This window comes from Mobula hypostoma, chromosome 1 (genome assembly GCF_963921235.1).
Source record: "Mobula hypostoma chromosome 1, sMobHyp1.1, whole genome shotgun sequence".
Taxonomy (NCBI): domain Eukaryota; kingdom Metazoa; phylum Chordata; class Chondrichthyes; order Myliobatiformes; family Myliobatidae; genus Mobula; species Mobula hypostoma.
In genome coordinates this window covers 139489288-139516804 of record NC_086097.1, presented here as the reverse complement: position 1 = coordinate 139516804, position 27517 = coordinate 139489288, and the positions used below count along the sequence as shown (strand labels likewise).

At 41.3% G+C, this 27517-nt stretch overlaps 1 protein-coding gene across 1 annotated transcript in view; it reads left to right on the top strand.

The window, feature by feature from the left end:
• LOC134350951 (septin-7) overlaps positions 1 to 27517 on the top strand; it is a 124555-nt gene that overhangs the window by 94436 nt on the left and 2602 nt on the right. Inside the window, exons 9-12 of the mRNA XM_063056827.1 lie at positions 13695 to 13820; positions 15737 to 15757; positions 18303 to 18438; positions 19886 to 20031. Coding sequence (XP_062912897.1) covers positions 13695 to 13820; positions 15737 to 15757; positions 18303 to 18438; positions 19886 to 20031 — 429 coding nt within the window. The remainder of the gene's footprint in view (positions 1 to 13694; positions 13821 to 15736; positions 15758 to 18302; positions 18439 to 19885; positions 20032 to 27517) is intronic.

Here is a 27517-nt window from a genome sequence, read left to right as displayed (position 1 = left end):
TCAACCCCAAATCTTGGCTACTATTTGGAGACCTAACCAATTTCCCCCGGGATCAATAAAGTATGACTATGACTATACATGATTCCCATAATGGCTTTTTTACCCTTGCAGTTTCTTAACTCCATGCGCAAAGATTCAACGTTCTGTGACTCAAAAGTTTGAGGATGGTGGTTGTTTCCCAATCAAGTAGACTGCTTTGTCTACTTGACGGTCGTTGTGGTTTCCATGCCATTGGAATCAGTTGGTTGATTTGTGAAGTATCATGCGCTTCTTGGATTGCAAAATCAAGTACACGTTAAACAAATACATGCACAGGCGTCTTCGCTCTGTGGGCCACTTCAAGTCTTCTGAGAGCCCATAAGTAGATCAACGGAACGAAGACCATCATCCTCGACCTCAAGAGATAGCCAAGACGACGACGAGACTGCTTTGTCACTAATGATGCCTATTTCATGAGAATTAGCATGACATTCCCCAAGTTTAGTGGTACAGAGCATTCCATGGTTTTGGATGGTAAAAAGCCTTGTATATTGTCTAAAGGTGAGCTATTAACCATGGGCTATCCAGTCTCAATATTTACACTGATGATTTAGTCAAGTCTCTGATCAGCGGTGACCCCGAAGATGTTGAATCTTGGTGTTCAGCAATGGTAATGCTGTTAAATGCCAAGAGTTATTGATTATTCTTATTTGGAATTTGCAATTGCCAGCAATTTTGTGGCATTGGTGTTACTTGCACTTACCTCAGCACGTGTCTGAATGTTGTCTAAGTCCTGTTGCTTGTGGACATGCATGCATTTTGGAATTTTTTCGTAAATTAGTTTATTATTGTAACATGTACCAAGGAACAGTGAAAATCTTTGCATGTCATCCATGCAGATCATTTCTTTACAATAGTACATTGAGGTAGTAAAGAGGAAAAGCAACAGCTTGAATGCAAAATAAAATGCTACAGTTACAAGAAAGTGCAGTGCAGATAGACAACAAGGTACAAGACTGTAATGAGGTAGATTGTGAGGTCCAGGGTCTATTTTTATTAAACTTGGGGGACTTTTCAATAGTCATACAACAACATGATAGAAGTCCTTCAGCCCAGTGGTATGTGCTGTATTAGGGTTTTGTATCTTCTGCCTAATAGGAAGGGGTCATTGATTATGTTGGCTGCTTTAATGAAGCAGTGAGAAGCGTAGACAGTGCATGCAGGGGAGGCTGGCATCCATGATGTGCTGAGCTGCGACAACAATTCTCTGCAGTTTCTTGCGGTCTTGGGCAGAGTAGTTACCATGGTAACCATGATGCTGTTGAAATGTGAATAGATTTGAACATTGTGTAATCATCAGTGAATCCCCCACTTCTGACCTTATGGAAAAGGAGGGCCATTGGTGAAGATGGTTGGATTGGGACACTGCCGTGAAAAAGTGTTGCAGGATGCATAATTGATCCCCCTCAGGCACGATCAGCATCCTTTGTATGAACTAGGAATCCATCCATTGGCATGCCATCTCTTGGCCCATTGACTTCAGTTTTACCTGGTGTTCCTTGCTGTCAAGAGCCAACATTCTCATCTCACTTATGTAATTCAGCTCTTTAGTCCCATTTTAGGCCAAGACTAGTTTTTTTCTCTGAAACAAATTAACAATCTTTGCCACAGACATTCACTGACATTCCATTTCCACCCTCAAAGTTCAGGTGAATATAAAATTACTTAATGCCCAACATTGACTCTTTAAACTCTTCTTCACAATTAAAACTGTACTTGCATTCTCATTGTTGAATATTATTTCTTCACCCAGTATTGTGACCTATTTTATTCCCTGAAAGTTAGACTCGCCACTTTGTCACTTAACAATTTGATCTCGATGAATATTATTTGCTGGAGTTCGAACTATTAATCTGTTCCTGCCACTCTGATGCTATTCTGTGACCTTGTCTGAGAAATCTATGTCAATAGCTGCTGTTGTTTTCCCTTTATCAAAGCATGTTAATTTGGCCACAAATGTTCAAGATCACAAGATCTTGCCTCTTGCCACTGATATGTTTGTGTGCTGATGATTTACAGTGCTGCCCAACATTTTACCTATAGTAATTGTTGGGATTAGTGATCCATAATCTTTTTAGATACTTCTACAGGTAGGCCTTGCAATTGTAATAATTTTCTAAATATGTGTACCAGCATATATCCTGTTTCATGAACAGGGTCTTTTTGATCAGGTCCTATAGTCCTGCCCTCATAATGAAGGCTGGCTGATTTATTTATAAGCAGTTACCCTTAATGGTTCTTCCCTGTTTCCTAAAACATGAGTCCCTCCTGCCGAGTGTGCACCGTGTTCATTTCTGTGTGTATGTTTGTTTACCAAAAACTGCTTTCACAAAGCTACCATTTCCATTTTATCCAGCAGTGCCCTCCAGGCTCATTGCGGTTATTCATATCTTAATGCACTGCGACCTCCAGCTGTTGAGCAGGTGCATCTTTGTGGAAATTAAGATTTCTATATCCTTTTAAAATATGTCACCATATGATGAAAGGAAATTAGTGCAGTGTGGCAGTGGAGGTTTGTCATTTTAAAAACTAGTAATTCTGATGACAGTTCATTGCAATTTAAGCTTCATTAAGTTCCAGTTCAAGATGACGATTAAATCAGGACCTTGATTTTCATTCTCCTCTAATGCAACATGGTCAAGGTATTGAGCCATTAGAATTTATATAGAGTTTTCAACTAGAACTAGCCTGCAGGGCCATGACAATCAATTTAAGCAGCTTTTGTGAGTCATCACTAGTGCTAGATGTAACATTGAACTTATTTGATATGAAACTTAAACATAATATAGTTCTGTGCCAGTGGAGTCTTCAGAGACCACTACCAGAAATATAGGCTGGCAACCATGCACGTCATGTGCCATTATGATCATAGTACTTTGGCACTTGAGGGTGATTTAATAGTATATTAATTTGGAATGGAAAAATGCTTCTTTTGGCTTTATAGCATAATGAAGCCTAAGAGGGAGAGAATGATTGACAGCATAATTATTTTGATTAATTCAGAGAACTGTCCCTTTCTGGTCTCCATCTGACTTCAGTTCCATGTTAAGTAGTTGGCATTCTGCTTGGACGAGAATTATGTTTGAGCTGGAAATTCTGCTTCACAAACACAGTATAGTCTGTCTTCCATTATTATGATTTGTGCTGCAAAACTGTAACGAACATGTTTCCAAATCCATGTAAGGTCTTCTGATGCCTCATTGAGATCATCCCAGTATTTCTTTCACAGCTATGCCATCATTAAAATGCAAATACAAAGCAACTCACTTATAACCATATACATTGATTTTTTTTCACTCTAACTCAGTTTCAATTGGTAAGCTTTGCAGTAACCAAAAATGTGCCTTACCCAACGATGGGTCTTTCTCAATCTATATTGGGGGCTGAGAGGTAAATCTGTAACAGTCATAGTTTTGTAAGCCTTCTAAACAAGCTGGGAGAATGAGCATAATAATATGAGCAATGTGGAATAATGTGTTCCCTTGTTTATGGGGAAGTGGATCTAATCCTGAGTCATAATGCAGATATTGAAAGCTCCTTCCAGTAATATTGTTGAAAGCACCATCATATCAACAAAAAAAAGCAGGTTGAATTCTAGATTGCGATCTGAAATAATAGTAATACTGTAGTCGAATGTAATCAAAATTTGTCCTAAATTGTTTATCTCCAAATACCTTTATTCAGTACTCTGATTCAGTTGTCTTTTGTGATTGTTTTCTGGTGCTGTCTGTTACAACAGTTATCAAACTGTATCTAATTTCCTCTGCTCATTTGCATTCTCATCAATAATTTATTCTTTGTTTCAGAATTTCAAAAGCAGTCAAGTATGTCACGTATGTTGATGCGTAAGAAGTTTGAGTTAAAAAAAGGTCGATTAACATTTATAGTTCGTCATTGGTCTATATTTGTAAATTAATTTTTAGCACAAAGGCATTCTGATGTTTTCCATCTATGCCACGTAGCAGTTAATACAAGGCATGAGCTGCAAGCTTGAGGTTCCATCTGTAAAGAGTTTGTATGTTCTCCCCATGAATGTGTGGATTTCCTCTTGAGTTTTCCCCCACCTCTCTGGCTATCCATCCCATAGGATGATGATGGTTCCTTTCAGTCAGTTTGTGGGGTTTATACCCCACTCCTCAGAAAGGAACAGCGTGTTCGTGAATGGATTTTAGGTGAGTAGGGGGTTGCACAGGTCCAGACCCACCCTTTCAACATCCCCTCCAGGATCCAGCAGCGTGGTGGGGTCCAAGACGGCTGGGGGAAATTCTGTTGCAGGGAATGGCCAGACCAAGCTTCGATGCAAGGGATGCCCTTTCTGCACTTCACGGCACGTGCCTGCTAGATGGCCGTTGACCCTACAAGAGGGTTCATCCGCCCTTTGACAGGTCTTGTTTTCGTCCTGCAGGGTGTCTAGCCACCCTGCTCACCAGGCAAGCCTGGTGGGGGAGCCGGTTTAGTTGCCGACCACCTGACCATGCGACAGGTAGTACTGGGTTACATGGTACCAGCAGCACTTAGACAAGTGACCTGACCTGAGTTTTAATCTACATGTTAATCACATATATACTGCTTTATACTTTGTAATCTACAGTTAAAAATTTTGCTCTTCGATCAAAATTTTGCTTTATGAGGGGAGGTGTTATATACCCATATTTCCCCCATATTCCAGTGGCAAATGGTTCGGGTTAGTGTATTGAGGGCATGCAGTGTTGGCAAGGTAACATCTGCGGGCTGCCGAGCACAATCCTCTCTGACTTGACTTAACTCAAATGATGCATTTCACTGTATATTTTATTGTATATGTGACAAAGTTAATCTCTTGGTTCTTTAAATAAAAATCCATTAAATAATTCATTCTCCACTTAAAAGCAATATATGTACAATTTATGAACTGCAGGGAAGCCATGCTATATTAGCACTAGGGCACCTCTACAACCCACACCTCCAATCTAATCTCATTGATTGGAACACTTGACTCCAAATAGCTTTTGTAGAAGGCATTACCCCAGAGTTTCACATACTTTTTTGAACCTAGACTGTGATTGTTTAAATGGTGTACTTAGTATTGACGAGAAGAGGTGCAATTTTTTGTGTGTTACGAGGTTAGGTAGATGGTGTTTGTCAATTACTGTGACAAATGAAGAACAGACCACATTTTGAGTAATTAATGCAAAAAAGCAGTTCACAAACTTTTTCTTGCAACTGAGAATGATGAGCAATTTGAATGCTTGCTGTTGCACACATAGGTTAGATGGCTCTCAAATGGAAAATGCCTGAGATGCTTTTATGTGCTTTTTGAAACTGTGATAAAAATTCTTCAAAGGCTCAAATGCTTCTTTCATTGTTCAACTCACGAAAATTATGCATCATATTGCTTATTTGTTAGAATTATTTGCAAAGTTTAATGAAATCAGACTTTAATTGCAAGAAAATGATGTGAATCGTATCAAACTCAAATCAGTCATCTCCACATTTCTGTCCCTGTTTAAATGCAGCATTGTCTATCATGACCTCTCCAATTTCTGAGCCTCTTTGAGTTGGAAGAGAAAGAAAGAATATCAGATAATAATATGCCCACCTGGATGAACTGCAAAAGATATGTCAGAGATTGCAGGATCTTCTCGTGGTCCAAATTCCAGATTGGGCAATAAATCCATTTTTGAACCCTTGTAATGAGGAGTTAACAGGAAGGATGGAGGAAGAGCTGATCTCACTACAAAATGACTTAGAGCTGAAGCCGAGGTTGAAAAATCATATCAAGACTTTTGGTTGGAGAAAGAAATCTCTGACTGCTGTCCTGTGCTGTGGCAAAAGGTCAAGGTGTTTTTTTTATTGCCTTTCCATCATTATATTTAGTGGAGCATGATTTCAGTGCAGTCGCTCAACTTCTTTCAAAGCAACAGAACAGATTGCAAATTATTGAATGTTCTGATCTGAGACTCCTAAGTGACATTGAGCCTGATGTTGAGAAGCTGATATCACTGCACCAAGCCCATTTATTTCACTGCAGATCAAAGTAGTAGTGAATAGTTGGCCTCCCAATGTATGCTCTACAGATGATGGAAATTGTTTTTGCTGTTATTAAACAAAGAAAAAAGTATTTGCATCTTTAAATCAATTTGAATAACTTTTTGTCACTGCTTTTAATTTGTAGTTTGTATTGTCTTTCACTGTGCATCGTAAATCTGTGTTCTTTATAGTTTTTATGAAATAGCCGGAAAAGGAGAGGGTTGCTGGGGATGAGGTCTGGGAGCAAAGGGGGTGAAAACCCAAAAAAGGTTTGGGAACCACAAGTCTAACCAGTTATAGTACTGCTCTTTCATTATGTAGGAGAATTAGAGCTGTTGCAAGTGGCTATACATGAATAATTACTAAATGAACTACCCAAGTAATTGTTGAACAATGTTATCTCCCAAATCCAGCTATTTTCTAGATCCTCAACACACTGGAACTCCTCAGTGCATAATAATTTATTGTACCTTTAGTTGGTAATGGCTTCAGACTTTGGTACAGAATATTTTAAGTAAGTTGGACATGACCTTTAATTTATTTCACAATTGCAGTCAGTCTTTTTAATAAATAGTGGTGCTTCTCGGAGGCTAACATGAGGTAGAAATTTGAAAACTTGCAGGTTCACCAGTATTTCAGAATTTGAGTGAGGTTGCATTGAATACAGTGGGGTTTTAAAGACAGTCACAAAAGATGCTTTCATCCTTTCCACATTAGAGATTTTGTAATTTGAATAGTTTCTTATAAGGAAGGAAATGAACAACAGACAAAAGAAAGCTTTTTTTTTGTTTTGTTTATATTTTGGAAAGTTAAATGATACCTTTGCTCATCAAGCGCGATGTCTGTTCCAAACGATGCCCATTATTTTTGGGTGGATATAACTGAGGGAGTAGCTCAGGATGAGTATGAACAGTGATGCAATTTACTTTGGCAGTGTAGTATAAATGGGGAATTAGAACAAATACTCTTCTGTTGTAAAACTGGCTCAGCTGAAAAACTTGGCTCTGACTAAGCTTCTGTACTTGGGTCTTCCTTTTTGTTGCAAGTTTGAGGTCTTTAATGATCAAAATGCTATTTGCATTCTGCTCCATGTTTTAAAGAATAGAGGATGAAGAGTTATGGATGAACAGTGAATGTTGCAAATGAACATAAATGTGCTCACTGGCGCACACACCCAAGGAATTTGATTGTAGGGTGACTTGCATCCAGCTGGTATATAAAAATACTGCTAAGGCTGCTGTGACAAATAGGAGTTTCTTGCCAGCCCTAAACAGAGTTTAGTAAGTATTGAAGTACCTTGGAATTTGACTCAGCTTGCCAGCTGTCCATAATATTTTCTTCATAAATGGATGTTGGAATGAAATATTCATTTGTTGAGCACTTTGAATGAGGACAGCATATGTTAAAGTAGAATTTTAATTTTATTGTGACCTTGAATGCTTTATATATCCAAGGTGAAAATCTGAAGTCATAGTTTGAAAGTAGCGAGTGAGAGCAAAATCTTGCAGGGCGGGGACCATTTGAAAACTGCAAGTGTCATCGGGAGTGAGTTATTGTTTGAAGTAACAAGTAAGAGAGCGACATCTTGCAGAGTCATTTGAAAACTGAAGTCTTGTTGGGAGTGAGTCAAAGTTTCGAAGTACATTTATTATCAAAGAATGTACAGTATACAACCCTGAGATTCATCTTCCCACAGGCAGCCACAAAACAAAGAAACACCATGGAACCCATTCAAAGAAAACATCAAACACCCAATGTGCAAAAAATGAACAAATAGCGCATATGGCAAAAGAGTGACTTTAACACAGAATATTAAATATCAAATCATGGAGTCCTCAAAATGGTCCAGGATTGTTTAGTTCAGTTGAGTTGAGTGCTGTGTCATTCATTTACTGCAGGCCGCAGAGCCAGTCTGCACCAAGGCGCCCTAATCAACTCTCACAAAAATAGTGAAAAGGAGTAACCAGAAACACATGTAACAGGAACTAGAGTCCCTCAAAGTGAATCGACAGCCACGAGTCGTCCTCTTCAAACCTCGCAGCATGACAAAGGATCCTGCACTTTTTCTCCGGTAGAGGCGAGCAGGCGAGGGAGACTGGTCAAATGCAGGCAGACAACGTTGAAGACCTGTTTGCCTCCCACTCCCATCCATGTTAATTTACGATCATAATCTTATTTGATGCTTTAATTGGTGAGGAGTAATGGACCTGATCACGGGTTCACATTCCACCTTCAGGCCACACGCTCCACTCTCCTTTGGAGACAGCAGAAGCGCCCCAAAACACATAATCAATTAGTAAATTACAGGCCCCAATCGCGTGCAGTTTAGAAGTAGCATATTTAAAAGAAGTACTAGTAGTTCGGGAACTGTCTGCAGGATGTCGCCATTGGTTGCAGCCGCCATCTTGTTTAAAGTAGTAAGTGCGAAAGCAACATCTTGTAGTTTGGGGGCCAATTGAATACTGTAAGTCTCGTTGGAATAGAATCCTTGTTTGTAGTGAGTGAGGGAATGACATCTTCGACAACTAGAGCTATTTGATAATTGCAGGTCTTGTCAAGAGTGAGTTTTATTTGAGCCAATAAAAAGAAAGGAGGTAAAAGCGGATCAGCCATTGTTGGAGTGGAGCAGTGTTAGAGTGGTCAGGCTTTGGCTCAGCAAGCTTGGGCATGCATAGACGCAGGCTCCAAGTAAGTTTTTTTCCTAGTGCTCTGAGAATGTGTCCAGATTTAGTGATATGTTTCTTGTGTGAGATGTGGGAAATTTGGGAAACTTCTGGTCTCCCTGATAAGTACATCTGCACAAAGTGCACCAAGCTGCAATTCCTCGAAGACTGTATTAAGGGACTGGAGCTGAAAATCGATGACCTTGGCTGAAATAGGAGGATGAGGAGGTGCTGGATAAGAGGGAACTACTGGGAGGTGGTCACCGCTGAGTTACAGGAGGCAGATGCCTGTTTGTGTGTATGTGTGTGTGAGAGAGAGAGAAAAAGAAAAATACGAGCACAGTACCCCTGTGGCTCCTCCATAGATTCCATAGTTAGGGGAGCAGGCTGGAGATTCTGTAGATATGAAAGACACACCCAGATAGTATATTGCCTCCCAGGTGCCAGGGTCAGGGATGTCTCAGATTGGGTCCACAGCATTCTCAGGATGGTGGAGGGAGAGCAGCTATGAATCATGCTATGTGTTGATACCAGTGACACAGGTAGGAAATGGAGAAAGGTCTTGAAGAGAGAATATAGGCAGAAAGTTGAAAAGCAGCACCTCCAGGGCAGTAATCACTGGATTGCTCCCTGTACACCATGTTAATGAGGGTAAGAATAGGATGATTTGGCAGACGAATGTATGGCTGAGGAGTTGATGCAGGATGCAGGGTTTCAGATTACTGGATCATTTGGATCTCTTATGAAGGTATGATCTATACAGAAAAATAGGTCTATACAGATCTATACAGAAAAACACAAGGGGGGTCAATATCTTTGTAGGCAGGTTTGCTGGAACTGTTGGGGAGGATTTTCACTAGTTTGGCAGGGAGTGGGAACTGGAATGGGCAGTTGGTATACAACTAGATGATGTGTGTAGTAAGACTATGAGGAAGGATAGGCAGATGATTACAGTCAGTGAGCTGGGTTGAAATGTGACACACGAGGCTGCTCAACAAGCTCTGAACCTGTGATATTACGGGAAAGATTCTAGCATGGAGAAAGTTGTGGCTGATTGGCAGGAGGCAGAGTGGGAATAAAGGGAATCTTTTCTCGTTGGCTGCGTGACTAGTGGTGTTTCACAGAGGTCTGTGTTGGGACCGATTCTTTTTGCATGAAATGTCAATCACATGGATGATGGGATTGATGACTTTGTTGCAAAGTTTGCAGATGGTATGAAGATAGGTAGAGGGACAGGAACTTTGAGGAAATAGAGAGGCTACAGAAGGACTTAGACTAGGAGAATGGGCAAAGAAATGGCAGATGGAATACAGTGTCAGGAAGTATATGGTCATGCACTTTGGTAGAAGAAATGAAAGGGTAGACTATTTTCTAAATGGAGAGCAAATGCAAAAAACTGAGGTGCAAAGGGACTGTGGAATCCTTGTGCAGGACTCCCTAAAGGTTAATTTGCTGGTTAAGTCTGTGGTGAGGATGGTAAATGTGACGTTAGCGTTCATGTCAAGAGGACTAGAATATAAAAACAAGGACGTAATGTTGAGACTTTATAAAGCACTGGTGAGGCCTCACTTGGAGTATTGTGAGCAGTTTTTGGCCCCATATCTCAGAAAGGATGTGCTGAAACTGGAGAGGGTTCAAAGGAGGTTCACAAAAATGATTGCAGGATTGAGTGGCTTGTCATATGAAAAGCATTTGATTGCTTTGGGCCTGCATTCAGTAGAATTCAGAAGAAAAAGGATGACCTCATTGAAACCTATCGAATGGTGAAAGGACTTGATCGAGTGAATGGGGAGAATCTAAGATCAGAGGATACAATATCAGAATAGAGGGGCGTACTTTTAGAATGGAGATGAGGAATTTCTTTAGCCAGAGAGAGGTGAATGTGTGGAATTCTTTGCCACAGACAGCTGTTGAAGCCAAGACTTTATGTATATTTAAGGCAGAGGTTGATAGATTCTTGATTAGTCAGGGTTTGAAGGGAGATGAGATGGGGGCTGAGAGGAAAACTGGAACAACCATGATGAAATGGTGGAGCACACTTGATGGGCTAAATGGCCTAATTCTGTTCCTACATCTTATGGTATTATGGCAAAATCGAAAAGGGTGATGAATACAGGACTGAAGATGTTGATATTTAAATATATGCTGAATATGGAATAAGATGTATGATGTTGTAGTACAATTAGAGATTGGCAGGTATGATGTTGTGGCTGAAAGAAGATCAAATTTGGGAGCTTGACCTCCAAGGATATCCTTTGTTTCAAAAGGACAGCCAGGTAGGCAAAGGGTGTGGGGTGGCTCTGTTGGTTTAAAAAAAGAAATCAAGTTCTTAGAGGTGACAGGTGAAAAGGCGTAGAATCTTTGTGTGTAGAGTTAAGAAGCTGCAAAGGTAAACAGACCCTGATGGAAGTTGTATACAGGCCTTCGAACAGTAGCAAGGATATGGGCTATAATTTACAACAGAGATAGAAAACATTGCAATAGTCATGGGGAATTTCAATATGCAGATAGATTCGAAAAATCAGGTTGGCGCTGGATCCCAAGGCGGAATCTGTAGAACACCCACAAGATGTTTTTTTTCAGCAACTGGTGGTGCAGCAACTCTGGGGGAAAGGCAAATCTGTATTGGGTGTTGTGTAGTGAACCAAATTTAATTAGAGAGCTTAAGGTATAGAAACCACTAGGAAGCAGTGATTATAATATGATAGAATTCACCCTCTAGTTTGAGAGGGAGAAGATAAACTCAGATGTTTTAGTATTATAATGGAGTAAAGAGAATTACAGAAGCATTCTCTTTAGAAGAGAAGGGGGACACTGGCAGGGAAGATGATAGAACAGCAATGGCTGTGAGTTTCTGGGGGTATTTCGGAAGGTACAGGATAGATGCATCCCAAAGATGAAGGTGCACCAGATGGACTACATCCCAGGGTTCTGAAGGAGATAGCTGAAGGGATTGTGGAGGCATTAGTAATAACCTTCCAAGTGTTCTGAAGGACTGGAAAATTGTAAACGTCGCCCCACTCTTCAAGAGGTAGAAGAAAGGAAAATTATAGACTAGTTAGCCTGTCTTCAGTGGATGGGAAGATGTTGGAGTCCATTATTAAGGATGAGGTTTCAGGGTACTTGGAGGAACATGATAAAACAGGCCAAAAGTCAACACGGTTTTCTTGCCTGACGAATCTGTTGGAACTCTGAGGAAATAAACAGGCAAGATAGACAAAGCTGTCCTCAAGAAGGATCTCGGCCTGAAATGTCGACTGTTCATGCATTTCCATAGATGCTGCCTTACCTGCTGAGTTCCTCCAGCATTTTGTATGTGTTGCTTAAGCTAGACAAGGAGAGTTGATTACTTGGATTTTCAGAAGGCCTTTGACAAAGTGCGGCACATGAGGCTGCTTAACAAGATAAGAGTCTATGGTATTACAGGAAAGATGCTAGCATGGTTTGAAGATTGGCTGGCAGTAGGCAAAGAATGTAAATAAAGGGGTCCTTTTCTGGTTGACTGCCGGTAACTAGTGGTGTTCCCGAGGGGTCTGTGTTGAGACCACTTCTTTCCACGTTATATGTGAATGATTTGAATGATAGAATTGATGGCTTTGTGACCAAATTTGCAGGAGATACGAAGATAGGTGGAGTAGTGTTGAGGAAACAGTGAGTCTTCGGAAGAACCTCAATTGAGAGAATGGGCAAAAGAAGTGGTAGATGGAATATTGTGTCGAGAGGTGTATAGTCATGAAGTTTGCTAGAAGGAATGTAGGCACAAACTATTTTTGAAATGGAGAAAATTAAAAAGTTAGAGGTGCAAAGTAACTTGGAAGTCCTCATGCAGGATTCCCTAGAGGTTAAGTTGCTGGTTGAGTCGGTGGTAAGGAAGGCACAAAATAATAGCGTTCATTTTGGGAGGATTAGAATACAAAAGCAAGGACGTAATGCTGAGACTTTATAAGGTATTGGTCAGACCACACCTAGAGTATTGTGAGCAGTTTTGGGTCTAAGATCGGTGGGGTGGAGATGCATCTCTACCAAGGGAGGTGCTTCTTCCTTCTGCTAGCCTATAGGTTACCCTTGGGCAAAGTGTGGCACCTGCTTAGCCCCCCAGTCAGGCTTACATGCAGCCATGGGAGCAAGTAGTGGATGGTTGTGTGAGCAACTGGTTCAAAGTACATTTATTATCAATTTTTGTATACATTATACAATGTTGAGATTCATCTCCTAACAGGCAACCATGTACCGCAACTCCCATCCTTTAAAGACACTGCCCAGAAGAAGGCAATGGCAAATGACTTCTGTAGAAAATTTTGCCAAGAACAATCATGGTCATAAGACCATGATCACCCACGTCATATGACACAGCACATAATGATGAAAAGTGCTGGCATTAGAAAGGGTCCAGAAAGAAGTTGTTTGCGAGAATGATCCCGGGAATGAAAGGGATAACAGATGAGCATTTGATGACTCTGGGCCTATAGTCACTGGAGTTTGGGGGTGGGGGGTGGGATTTAATTGAAACCAATCAAATATTGAGAGGTCTGGATAGAGTGGTTTTAGGGACGACAGTTCCTGTAGTGGGTGAGTCTAGGACCAGAAGGTACAACCCCAGACTAGAGGGATGTCCATTTAGAACAGAGATGAGGAGGAATTTCTTTAGCCAGAAGGCAATGAATCTGTGGAATTCATTGTGACAGGTGGCTGCGGAGGCCAAGTTGTTGAGTATACTTAAAACGGGGGGTGATAGGTTCTTGATTAGTCAAGGCATCAAAGGTTACAGGGAGAAGGCAGGAGTTGAGAGGGATAATTAATCAACCATGATGACATGGCGGCACAGACTTGATGGGCTTACTCCTGCTTCCATGTCTTATGAAAAGAAAGCTGTTTTAATCACCTTGGTTACATATTAGTGGTACTTATGGAACTTAATTTGCAAAGATATTCCAAGATTATTAATTATCCATTAGCCATAACCTTGTTCCCTGCTTTACACAGAACCCACATGCAGGACCTGAAGGATGTAACCAACAATGTTCATTATGAAAACTACAGGAGCAGAAAGTTGGCTGCAGTTACATACAATGGCGTTGATAACAATAAAAACAAAGGACAGTTAACCAAGTAAGACACCTTTTATTCTCTTTACAGTTGTTCCTTCACTGAACTTGTTAACTTCTTTACAGAAACTGTTGCTGGATTTGTCTTACACATCTCAAGGAAATTCTTTCTGTTCATTGGTGTACAAAATGGTGTCTTTAGTAAGCAGACATCTGGCAACCTTATGCAACTCCTGGCTTAAAATACTTTGTCTTTGTTCCATTCCCCTAAGTAACATTTTCTAACCCAGCGTATGGCTTCCCAAAAGTTTGGCCCTTCTCGTCAATTACTGAGAAATAGTTTCCTCAATAATAATTGTTGGCTTATTTTTTTACGTATGAGTACCAATATAAGTTTCTTGTACTTCTGCCCTGCCTGTAAGGAGGGGCTTGCAATTCAGATTGTGTTGTCCATCTGCATGTATTCAAGATGTGAAGTTACTTTTAAATGAAATACAGCACTCTGAACAGATGCATTGCTGCAGGATTAATGCACAGATTCATAATCTGAGGAAAACATTGCTATTTGTGTCACAAATGTTTATCCATTTCACTGCATAGTCATCTCTGCTATTTAAATGTGAGCAATTAGCTAGACAGGCAAATTCTTGCAGTGGGTACTGCCCTCTCAGCCGATGAGTCAGTGGACAAAAGCTCCTATGATTGTCATAGAGTGATGCAGCATGGGAATAGGCCCTATGGCCCTCTCCTGAGTCTACATTGGCTGTCAAGCCCTTGTCCTAAACCTTATAGTAATCCTATTTTCTATCCTCCCCACATTCTTATTAACTGCTCTTCCTACAAATTTTTATCCTGGCACAAAAGTCATACTTCTGTGAAATCCAACACTGCTTTTCCTGGTCAGAGAAGATGCCTACACTGGGATAAACTAATTTTCCACCTTGTGGTTCTAAATTCCTCCCTACACTTCAGCAAAGGGAAGTTAAAACTCAATTTTCTATCAATATCAGATTTGTTTACAGAGTACCATTTGTATCACACCATTCTAAAGTTGTTGTAATTGAAATTAATTTAATCTTGCTAAGAATTTTAAATGGGGAGCAAAGGCCCCCATGATCAGCATTATGATGTCTCTGATGCTTGAAACACCCCAAATTTCATGTGGTTTGAAGAAGGTTTACATTTTGTGTTTGAGTTCTTGGACAAGTGCTGAACTAGTATTTTGTGACTGGTCCACAATCGTAACTATTTTCTTAACCATTTTCTTGTTTATGAATGCTGTAAAGGAAATACACATTTTTAAAAACATGGAGTTTGAAGACAGTATTTCTAAATTTCCATGACCTTGTAAAACTATTAACGGATACAATAATTCAAGTACTCTTAATGTTTTCAATTTGGAGGTTGTTGTGGCTTTAAACTTCAAATTGAGTGGCACACTCAGAAGAAATACTGTCCTTTTAAAGCTGAAATAATTTTTCAAACTGATAAGTAACCAAAACTTGTAATAATTTGGAATGAAAAGTGTGAATAAAATAACCAAGCCGCAACCTTCTCAGATTCCTTGATGTACAAGGTAGTATGCTACAATTAAACTTCACAGCTCTTAACTCTTGTCAACATCATAAGGTGTAATATTTTTTCTATGAAGCTTCATGCAGCAGACAATTAAGGTAATTTTTTAGTGGTGTAGTATTTGCCCATCATTTACTGTCCCAGTAGTTTTAGAGTTGAAAATTGCATTTTGAATTACGTTGTGCAGGACAGAATAGGTTAATGACAGGTACCTTGCACGTCACATGGAAAATCTGAGAATGTTACAGATATGAGTTATATTCTCCATTTACTTATTTGCAACATCGAATAAAATTGCATAAGGTCAGATTTTAAATGTTTTATTTCATCTTTATAACCTCTCCATGTAATATTTTGCTGTGTTTTCCTTATCCTAAGAGTCTGTGTATCTGTTTTTCTTTTTAGATTTGACACAGTTGAAGGCATGTAAGTGGTTGTTTAAATTACTTGAAACAACATTTTTAACATTTGTCAGCAACAATTTGAATTTCAGTACCATTGGACAAGAACATATAAATTTTCAAGCATTGGGTGGGACTTGGTGTTATCTCCTAATAAGGTGGAAACTGCTTGTTCCAAAAATTTCCTCTGTCAAATCTTATCTAATTAGCAGGGGAAGTTACTGAATTATTCAAATATTATGAAAATACAAAAATGCAATATTTAATTTAAGGCTGAAATATTGAATTACCAAGAGGAGATTAAACATTTTTGGAGCAATCAGTTGTGCAATCTCTCTGCTGGTGAACTGTACTTCCAGACAAACCCATGGTAGGAAGGATGAGGAAGTTCCACTGAACACCCGTGTGTTACTGAGCTCTTGAACTGCTTTTTTGCTTTCCTGTTGCTTCTTACAGTTCGACAAGTCCTTTTTGGGAATGGTGGCCAAACCAACAGTCTTGCTTTTGCTGTACCACCCTACTCTGAAAATTTTACTTTTATTTCCCTTTTGTGGAATGGATCCAGTGAGATGCAAATGATTCTGCAGTTTCTGCACGTGGAATGGAAATGACCAAGCTGTGATTGTATTCTTCCAATGGTCATCTAGGAGAGAGAAAACCTCATGACTTTAGTCAAAGGACACAAGATAGTGTAACCCCAGTATTGGTCAACAGTAATACTAACCAAAACAACTTAATTTGTTTATTCCTGTCACCTCTGTTCTACTTTTGTACCCATGTCCTTCCATCAGGATGTGTTTGGGACTTTGTATTGAGGATACCGCTGACTGGTGTTGCATTCCCTTTTTCCTCTGTCTTCATCAGGTCTGATGGATGGGCTGCTGGGGGTGATATGATTTTGGTTTTCTGGTTGTTAACTTTGAAAACTCTGAGGGGAAAACCTCATGACTGAGTTTTAAGGTGAAGTTACTTTGACCTCGATCTTCATAAACAGATTAAGAGGTTTTCTTGAGCAACACACAAAATGCTGGAGGAATTCAGCAAGTCAAGGAGGGAAATAAACAGTGGAGATGTTTCAGGTGGAGACCCTTCATCTGAAATGGAAAAGAAGGGGGCAGAAGCCAGAATAAGAATGTGGAGGGGGTGGGGTGGAGTACGTTAGCAGGTGATAGGGTTAGGGTGAGTGGGGGGGAATGAAATAAGAAGCTGGGAAGGAGGAAGGGAACCAGAGGGAGGTGATGGGATGAGAGGGTAACCAGAATGGGCAATGGAAAAAGAAGGAGTAAGGATGAGGAAGTTACTGGAAGTTAGAAAAATCAATGTTCATGCTATTAGGTTGGAGGCTACCCAGACGGAATATGGTGTTTTGTGTCTAGCCAAATTGAGAGCTCATTGTTATGCAAAACATTTCCTTCCTCCTCCCATTCTTACCGAATCAAAATAGATAGCAGTTATGTGCAAAAAAAAATGCTAGGACTTAGTGCATCAAGTAGCATCTGTGGAGGCAGAAGATGTTAAGTCAGCCTTTTAGGTTGAGAGCCTGCATCAGACTGAGGGGGAACAGGAAAGATCACTGGGATATACAGTAGGAGTGTAAAGGGGGCTGTGTGTTAGGTTGAACGAGATGGGGAGGGTCTGGGAGGGATGAATAAGAGAACCAGGTGGACTGGTGAGTGGAGAGCACAGGAGTTGGGTTATCTTTTTCATCTTTTGTTCACTTTTCCCACCTGCCTACCCCCCCACCTGGTTCCATCTGCACAAAATCTCCTCCATCTGTGTGCACGTTTTGTGTATCAACCTCTATACCATAACAACCACCCCCCCCACCAAATTCCTGGCCGCCTGTTCCACTGATGTATCCTGGTAGTCTTGATTGTGAGATCAACCCTGATGTAGAATCTCAATCTGAAATGTCGACTTGCACCTTTCAGCCTTCGCAGATGCTGCTCGACCCGCCGAGTCTTCCAGCATTTCTGTGTTCTTGACTCCAATTTCTGCAGTCTCATGTGTCTTCATACCAGTTATGCAATTAGTGTAATATTTTGTGTTGTACTCTAATAAATTTCAATGGGAATGCTGATTGAAATTAAGAACTGGTCTGATCTTCCACCTATTAACTGCTCTTTTTTTCCCTTTCTGCATTTTGGGGACAGTTTAACTACAAGCCTGTACCAGGTTGATTCCACCTCCCTTCCTCTGTCTCTAAGTGCTTGTTAAAAGTTTGTAATAACTAGAAGTTGTGTCAGTCCTATGAAGAAAAGCTACTTCATGTATTAAATAAGCCCTAGAAACTTGTGTGCCTATTTATTTGTTCACTATGGACAAGGTTTTCCCACTTTTCATTCTGACGTAGAAGGGAGAAGTGTGTTTTCTCCAGAGGTTTGCAATCCCTGTGAGTTTGGTGTGAATTCTGAGGACAGTTGTCTCCATTGAAGGGGTGGCCTGAGGCACCAAACGTTTTTCTGATTTTGGTTTCTTCTGAAACTATGAAATCGCATCTCCTGAAACTCATTTGGCTTTCAGATTGTGTTTACATTGTGAAGCTAACAGATTCTGGTTACTGGTTACAGAAGCCCTCTAGCCCAGATGGAGGAAGAGCGGAGAGAACACGTGGCAAAGATGAAGAAGATGGAAATGGAAATGGAACAAGTCTTTGAAATGAAAGTCAAAGAGAAGATACAGAAGCTGAAAGATTCTGAGGCAGAGGTAACAGCACTTAAGAATACTGTGATTAGCAATGTGTCTGGATTTCAGAATGATGATGTTTTTGTATTGATTTGCCAAGGAATGAACATGTAAGGTTTCTTTACCATTGAATTATTTTGCCCGATGGAATATGTACTAAAACTGTGAGCTTGTTGGCATATATTTAAAACGTAATTCTTTGTGGCTGCTGTTAGACCAGTGTTTATTGATCACTGCTACCGCCCTAGAAAAGTGCCCTTTGCTTCCTTGAAACACTACAGTCAGTACAGTCATCTGTAGTTGCTGGATATAATGGAATATTTGCTTAGCCTCTTTGGAGGGCAGTTAATGCAGCAAACAGAATGTTGCTGTGAATCTTAAACTTGGTGAAGTAGTGAATGGGACTTTTACCAATCTTGGTCTAAATTCCAGGTTTTTAGGTGACATTTTAGTTTGAGTTTGGAAGGCTATGTGATTTCAGTAAAATGTCAGAAGCTATGATATAAATATGTGGCAAGCTTGCAGGGCCTTCTAGTTATTGTCCTCAGAGTATAAAAAATAATCTCTGTACATACTGCTGTTTGAGTTGAGAACATCTTAGTATCTGAAATGAATTTCTTAAGCATGTCAATAACCAGAGAAGTGATCTTTTAGGCAAGTTTTTTATTCAAGTCACATGTTGGATTGATGGCAACAGTTTAAAAGATAATGGATTAGCAAAGCTACAGCTTTTGTTAGGTTTACTTGTTCTGTGACCTTTATTATGAATAAGTAGTTGCATTTATCAGTATCAGTTACAGTTATTAGTGTAGCCAACCAGCGACTTGTGTGTCAGAATCACATTTATTACCTCTTATTGGTATGATGAAAAGTTTGTTGCTTTGTAGCAACAGTTAGTACAAAGCTATAAAATTGCTCTGGACCACATACATAAATAGTGCAACAATAATGAGGTAGTGTTCATGGAACATTCAGGAGTCTGATGGCGGAGGGGAAGAAGCTGTTTCAGGATCGTTGAGTGTTGAGTCTTCAGGATCTGTACCTCCTCCCTGATGGTACTACAAGAGGGCATGTCCCAGATGATGAGGGCTCTCAGTGATGGATGCCACCTTCTTCAGGCATGGCCCCTTGATGTTCATTGGGAAGGTTGCTCCCATGAGGGAGCTGGCTGAATTTGTAACCCTTTGCAGTTCCTTGCGATAGCATGCATTGCAGCCTTCATACCAGGTTGCAGTTTATAGAGCTGGTAACAACTTGTTAGTGTGTTTAACATAACATTGTAATTGTTGCAGGTGGGAAAGGGTTGTAGGGTGTCCTCATCTTCCCCATCAGCTGTGCCTGAGACTTCAAAGAGCCTTGTGCCTTGCTTCGGTCTGGGAGATGAAGGCTTGGTTTCCAGTAAACAATGAACTGCCACTGACTATCAGGTGGGGCGAGGGAGCGCTAATTTGTGTGCCTTGCCTCGTAGCTCCAGCGACGCCATGAACAAATGAAGAAAAATTTAGAAGCACAACACAAAGAGCTTGAGGAGAAGCGCCGCCAATTTGAAGATGAGAAGCAGAACTGGGAGGCTCAGCAGCGCATCTTGGAGCAGCAAAAGCTGGATTCCACAAGGTACGCTCCCATTCCAAGGCCCACCTGAGTTAGCTCCTTGGGCACCAACTCCTCCCTCTGTGCTCAGTCCACCAGCGTTTGCAGCGCGGCATTTCAGGGCACTAAATTCAACATAGAACATAGAATAGTACAGCACAGTACAGGCCCTTAGGCCCACATTGTTGTGCTGACCCTCAAACCCTCCCATATAAGCCCCCACCTTAAAATCCTCCATATACCTGTCTCGTGGTCTCTTAAATTTCACTAGTGTATCTGCCTCCACCACCGACTCAGGCAGTGCATTCCACGCACCAACCACTCTCTGAGTGAAAAACCTTCCTCCAATACCCCCCTTGAACTTCCCACACCTTACCTTAAAGCCATGTCCTCTTGTATTGAGCAGTGGTGCCTTGGGAAAGAGGGGCTGGCTGTCCACTCTATCTATTCATCTTAATATCTTGTATACCTCTATCATATCACCTCTCATCCTCCTTCTCTCCAAAGAGTAAATCCCTAGCTCCCTTAATCTCTAATCATAATGCATACTCTCTAAACCAGGCAGCATCCTGGTAAAACTCCTCTGTACCCTTTCCAGTGCTTCCATGTCCTTCCTATAGTGAGGCGACCAGAACTGGACACAGTACTCCCAAGTGTGGCCTAACCAGAGTTTTATAGAGCTGCATCATTACCTCGCAACTCTTAAACCCTATCCCTGGACTTATGAAAGCTAACACCCCATAAGCTTTCTTAACTACCTTATCTACCTGTGAGGCAACTTTCAGGGATCTGTGGGCATGTACCCCCAGATCCCTCTGCTCCTCCACACTGCCAAGTATCCTGCTATTTACTTTGTACTCTGCCTTGGAGTTTGTCCTTCCGAAGTGTACCACCTCACACTTCTGGGTTGAACTCCATCTGCCACTTCTGCATCCTATCAATGTCCCTCTGCAATCTTTGACAATCCTCTACACTATCCACAACACCACCAACCTTTGTGTCGTCTGCAAACTTGCCAACCCACTCTTCTACCCCCTCATCCAGGTCGCTAATAAAAATGACGAAAAGTAGAGGTCCCAGAACCGATCCTTGTGGGACACCACTAGTCACAACCCTCCAATCCGAATGTACTCCCTCCACCACAACCTTTTGCCTTCTGCAGGCAAGCCAATTCTGAATCCACCTGGCCAAACATCCCTGGATCCCATGCCTTCTGACTTTCTGAATAAGCCTACCATGTGGAACCTTGTCAAATGCCTTACTAAAATCCATATAGATCACATCCACTGCACTACTCTCATCTATATGCCTGGTCACCTCCTCAAAGAACTCTATCAGGCTTGTTAGACACGATCTGCCCTTCACAAAGCCATGCTGACTGTCCCTGATCAGACTATGATTCTCTAAATGCCCATAGATCCTATCTCTAAGAATCTTTTCCAACAGCTTTCCCACCACAGACGTAAGGCTCACTGGTCTATAATTCCTGGACTATCCCTAACTCCAACACCTCCTCTCCCTTAATATCAACATGCTACAGAACATCAACCTGACTCATATTGTCCTCACTGTTATCAAGTTCCCTCTCATTGGTGAATACCGAAGAGAAGTATTCATTGAGGACCTCGCTCACTTCCACAGCCCCCAGGCACGTCTTCCCACCTTTATCTCTAATCGGTCCTACCATCGCTCCTGTCATCCTTCTGTTCTTCACGTAATTGAAGAATGCCTTAGGGTTTTCCTTTGCCCTACTCACCAAGGCCTTCTCATGCCCCCTTCTTGCTCTTCTCAGCCCCTTCTTAAGCTCTTTCTTGCTTCCCTATATTCCTCAATAGACCCATCTGATCCTTGTTTCCTAAACCTCATGTATGCTGCCTTCATCCACCTGACTAGATTTTCCACCTCACTTGTCACCCATGGTTCCTTCACCCTACCATTCTTTATCTTCCTCACCCGGACAAATTTATCCCTGGCATCCTGCAAGAGATCTCTAAACATCGACCACATATCCATAGTACATTTCCCTGCAAAAACATCATCCCAATTCACACCTGCAAGTTCTAGCCTTATAGCCTCATAATTTGCCCTTCCCCAATTAAAAATTTCCTGTCCTCTCTGATTCTATCCTTTTCCATGATAATGCTAAAGGCCAGGGTGCGGTGGTCACTGCCCCCAGTTGCTCACCCACTGAGAGATCTGTGACCTGACCCGGTTCATTATCTAGTACTAGATCTAGTATGGCATTCCCCCTCGTCGGCCTGTCCACATACTGTGACAGGAATCCATCCTGGACACACTTAATAAACTCTGCCCCGTCCAAACCCTTGGAACTAATCAGGTGCCAATCAATATTAGGGAGGTTAAAGTCACTCATGATAACAACCCTGTTATTTTTGCACCTTTCCAAAATCTGCCTCCCAATCTGCTCCTTGGTAACTCTGCTGCTACCAGGGGGCCTATAGAATACTCCCAATAGAGTAACTGCTCCCTTCCTGTTTCTGACTTCCACCCATACTGACTCAAAAGAGGATCCTGCTACATTACCCACCCTTTCTGCAGCTGTAGTAGTATCCCTGACCAGTAATGCCACCCCTCCTCCCCTTTTCCCCCCTCTCTATCCCTTTTAAAGCACTGAAATCCAGGAATATTGAGAATCCATTCCTGCCCTGGTGCCAGCCAAATCTCTGTAATGGCCAATGCATCATAATTCCACGTATGTATCCAAGCTCTCAGTTCATCACCTTTGTTCCTGATGCTTCTTGCATTGAAGTACATGCACTTTAGCCCTTCTACCTTCCTACCTTTACACTGTTTATTCTGCTTCTCTTTCCTCAAAGCCTCTCTATATGTTAGATCTGGCTTTATGCCATGCACTTCTTTCACTGCTCTATCGCTCCAGATCCCATCCTGAACCATGCTAGCAAACCTACCTGCAAGGGTATTGCTCCCCCTCGAGTTCAGGTGCAACCCATCCAATCTGTACAGGTCCCACCTTCCCCAGAAGAGATCCCAATGATCCAAAAATCTAAAACCCTGCTCCCTGCACCAACTCCTCAGCCACGCATTAAACTGCCATCTCCCCCAATTCTTACCATCACTATCATGTAGTGCTGGAAGCAATCCTGAGAACTCCACCCTTGAGGTCCTGTTCTTCAGCCTTCTGCCTTGTTCCCGAAACTCACACTGCAGGACCTCATCCCTCTTCCTGCCTATGTCGTTGGTGCCAACATGCATCACGACTTCAGCCAATGAAGAAAATAGCTCTACTTATGCTGGAGCATGTCACTACTTGCTTCAACCATTTCAGGAGGGCTAGTCAGAGCTTTTCTTTGTCTCCCACTAAACAACTGGGTCTCTAGGAATCTGAACGTATAGCTCCCACATAGGTACTCTTGTCTGTTGGATGATTCAGTAATTTAAGAAGAATAATCATATCCTGGATTTAGTTGCAAAGGACATGGCCTCGGTAACTGAAACCTCTTCAGTAACTAGTTTGCTCCCTCTACTGCTATGAATGCTATGAGCCTTTCCTGGAATATCATTTTTCTAGATAGGTACAGAGACTAGATAGCACCCCAGCTGTTGTGTTTTGTGTCCCAACCACAAAATGCCAGTGCCTCAGTCAAAATTAGAGAAGCCATACTTGTTGGACAAACTCAGTCAGATTCTCTGATCTAGATTTCCATTAACAAATGCCTGGACCATTTTCTTTAATATGACACTGACCTTGATCATCATCGTCCCCGGTCCAGGCTCAGTAAATCCACTCGGTTTGATTGTTCAGGTGGTCATCAGAACCGTCAAAGAATAGCATGTCTGACCATTTTGTGATTATAATCTTGATGCTCCTATTAACATGTCATGTTGGGTTTATTGTCATATCTACATTGGGGTTATTGACATAACAGGAAAAAAGGATTTGCCAGAAGTACTTTTGTATCCTTTGTATTTTTGCCCTTTGTGCTAATAGTCTTCCATCAAGTTTGTTGCACACATCTCCAATGGCCATGACTGAAAGGAAGAAGAGGCCTTGAGCTGATTGTGGTTTTCAGCCCATTAAGTCTGGAGAATTATTTGTGGAGCGTAGACTACTACCAAATTTGTGCATAGTAAATTCCCCACGCACAACAGTCTGAAAATAATGGGGAAGAAGTGTTGGCTGCAGGAAATTACTAGCCAGGCATGTCTTGGGGATCCTCTACATCTATCTGAGTGAAAAGATGAGATTGCTGTATAATCTCTCATTGAAACCATGTCACCTTGGAGCAGCAACAAATTTTACCCTGCTTTATGAGGTGTAAACTCAGTCCCTACATCATCCCCCTTGCCTCGTAACCATTACAGTTGAAACAAAGATTTACGTACCCCTCCTCCAGTCTAGTCTACTTAATTTGGTGCTCTCAATGTGACCAGCTTTACATTGCTGAGAGCAGGCTTACACTGGATGACTTCTTGGTCACCTTCAGCTCCTGGTTGTTAACAATTTTAATTCCCATATCATTCTCCACAAGTGTAAACTAGAGGAACAGCACTTTCAATCCACCTAGATACCTGTAACCCAATGACAATGAAGATTGAATTCTCCAATTTCAGGTAATCAGGTATTCTTTTCTCACTCCTTCTGATTGCCTCAGATTATCTCTCACATTCCCTTCTTTCCAGTCAGCCCAGACACATTTCCCAGTTTCTTTCCCACTTGGTTCCATTTCTCTGTCGTCCACTGCACTCCCCATCCCTCTCTTAGCTTGACTGACCTTCCTTCCTTATCAGATATCATGTGCAGCCCTTTGTAGTCTCCAGCCTCAGTCACCTTCCTCCTCATCTGATTCCATCTGCCTGTCAACCCCCGCCCCACCTAGAACCAACTATCAGTTGCCAGCTCCTACCTCATCCGTCCCCTCACCTCTTTTGACTGACTACAGTATGTCCACTCTAGACTCTCTGTCCTGATGCATGGCCTATTGAGTCTGTGCCTTTCCATCACAGCTAATTTATTATCCCTATCAACCTCATTCTACTGCCTTCTTCCCCATAACCTTTGACAACCTAAATAATCAAGAACCTATCAACCTCTGTTTTAAATATATCCAATGAATTGGCCTACACAGTCTGTGGAAATGAATTCTACAGATTCACCACATTCTGGCGAAATAAATTTTTCCTCATCTCTGCTCTAAATGGACATCCCTTAATCCTGAGGATGTGCATTCTGGTCCTAGACTCCCTCACTATAGGAAAAATCCTCTCCACATCCACTCTTTCTAGGCCTTTCAATATTAGATCGGTTTCAATGAGATTCCCTCCCCTCCATTCTTATAAACTTTAGCAAGTGCAAGTCCAGAACAATCAAATGCTCCTCATATGTTAACCTTTCCATTCCTAGGATCATTCTCGTGTATCTCCTCTGGACCTTCTCCAATGCCAGCATGCCCATTCTTAAATCAGGAAATTAAAACTGCTCACAGTATTGTGTGTGGTCTGACCAATGCCTTTTAAAGCCTCAGCATTACATTCTTGCTTTTGTATTGTAATCCTCTCAAAATAAATCCTAACATTGCATTTGTCTTCCTTACCACCAGCTCAATCTGCGAATTAACATTTAGGGAATTCTGCATGAGGTCTCCCAAGTCCCTTTGCTCCTCTGATTTTTGAATTTTTTTCCCGCTTAGAAAACACATGCCCACACGTTTATTCCTTCTGCCAAGGTGCGTAACCATGCACTTCTCTACAGCATATTCCATCTGTCACTTTGCCCATTCCCCAATCTAAGTCCTTTCGCAGACACCCTTCTTCAATATTATATATCTCTCCACTTTTTTGTGTGTTGTCCACAAACTTGGCCATCAATTCCTTCATGCAAATCATTGACATAAAAAGTGAAAAGAACCTGTCCCAACATTGAACCTGCAGAACACCACTAGTCTCCGCGACAGCCAACCCAGAAAAGTCCCCCTTTATTCCCATTTTTTTGCCTCCTGCCAGTCAGCTAATGCTCAAGCCATGCTGGTACCTTTCCTGTAATACTATGGGGTCTTATCTTGGTAAGCGCCTCGTGTGGCACCTTGTCAAAGGCCTTCAGAAAATCCAAATAAACAATATCTGCTGACTCTCGTTTGTCTATCTTACTTATTATTTCCTCGAAGAATTCCAACAGATTTGTCAGGCAAGGTTCCCCTTTACAAAACAATGTTGACTTTAGCCTAGTTTATCATGTGCTTCTAAGTACTCTGAAACCTCATCCTTAATAATAGACTTCAACATCTTTTCAACCACTGAAGTCAAGCTAACTGGCCTATAATTTCCTTTCTTCTACCTTCCTCCCTTCTTAAAGAGTGGAGTGACATTTGCAACTTTCAGTCCCCAGGAACTATTCCAGATTCTAGTGGTTCTTGAAAGATCATTACTAAAGCCTCAACAATCTCTTCAGCTACCTCATTCAGAACTCTGGGGTGTAGTCCATCTGGTCCAGATGATTTATCTACCTTCAGACCTTTCATCTCCCCAAGCATCTTCTCCCTAGTAATAACAACACTCACTTATGTCCCTGACTCTCTCACATTTCTGGTATTTTTCTAGTTGTCTTCCATAATGAAGACTGACGCAAGATACTTAGTTCCTCCACCATTTCTTTGTGCCACATTACTATCTCCATTCTTGTTTCTCTTTTACTCTATATCTGAAAAAAGCTTTTTGTATTCTCTTTTATACTATTGGCTCTCTTACCTTCATGTTTCATCTTTTCTCCCTGTATGGCTTTTTTAGTTGCCTTCTGTTGTTTTTTAAAAAGCTTCCCAATCCTCTACCTTTCCACAAATTTTTGCTATAATTTAGGCCCTCTCTTTAGCTTTTATATTGTCTTTGACTTCACTTAGCCTCAGTTGCCTCATCCTCTGTTTAGAATACTTCTTCTTTGGGATGTACTTTTCCTGTGCCTTCCAAATTTCCCTCAGAAACACCAGCCATTGTTGTTCTGTCATCATCCCTTCTGGTGTCCTCTTCTAATCGACATTGGTCAGCTCCTCCTTCATGCCTCTGTAATTCCCTTTCTTCTGCTCTAATACTGATATATCTGATTTTAGCTTCTTGCTTTCAAGCTGCAGGGTGAATTCTGTCATTTTTTGATCATTGCCTCCAAAGGGTTAATTTGCCGTAAACTCCCTAATGTAACCTGGGGCATTGCATAACACAAAACCCAGAATTGCCGTTCCCCTAGTGGACTCAACCATGAGCTGCTCTAAAAAGTAATCTCATAAATCTACCTGAATATTGAAATCCCCCATGATATTGCAACATTGCCCTTTCATCCTGGCTGCTGTTCAGAGGCCTGCATATAACTCCCAACAGGGTCTTTTTACTCTTGCAGTTTCTTAACTCTACCCACAAGGATTCTACATCTTCTGATCCCATGTCACCTCTTTCTAAAGATTTGATTTCATTTTTACCAGAAGAGCCACCCCACCCCCTCTGCCTCTCTTCCTGTCCTTTCGATACAATGTGCATCCTTGGATGT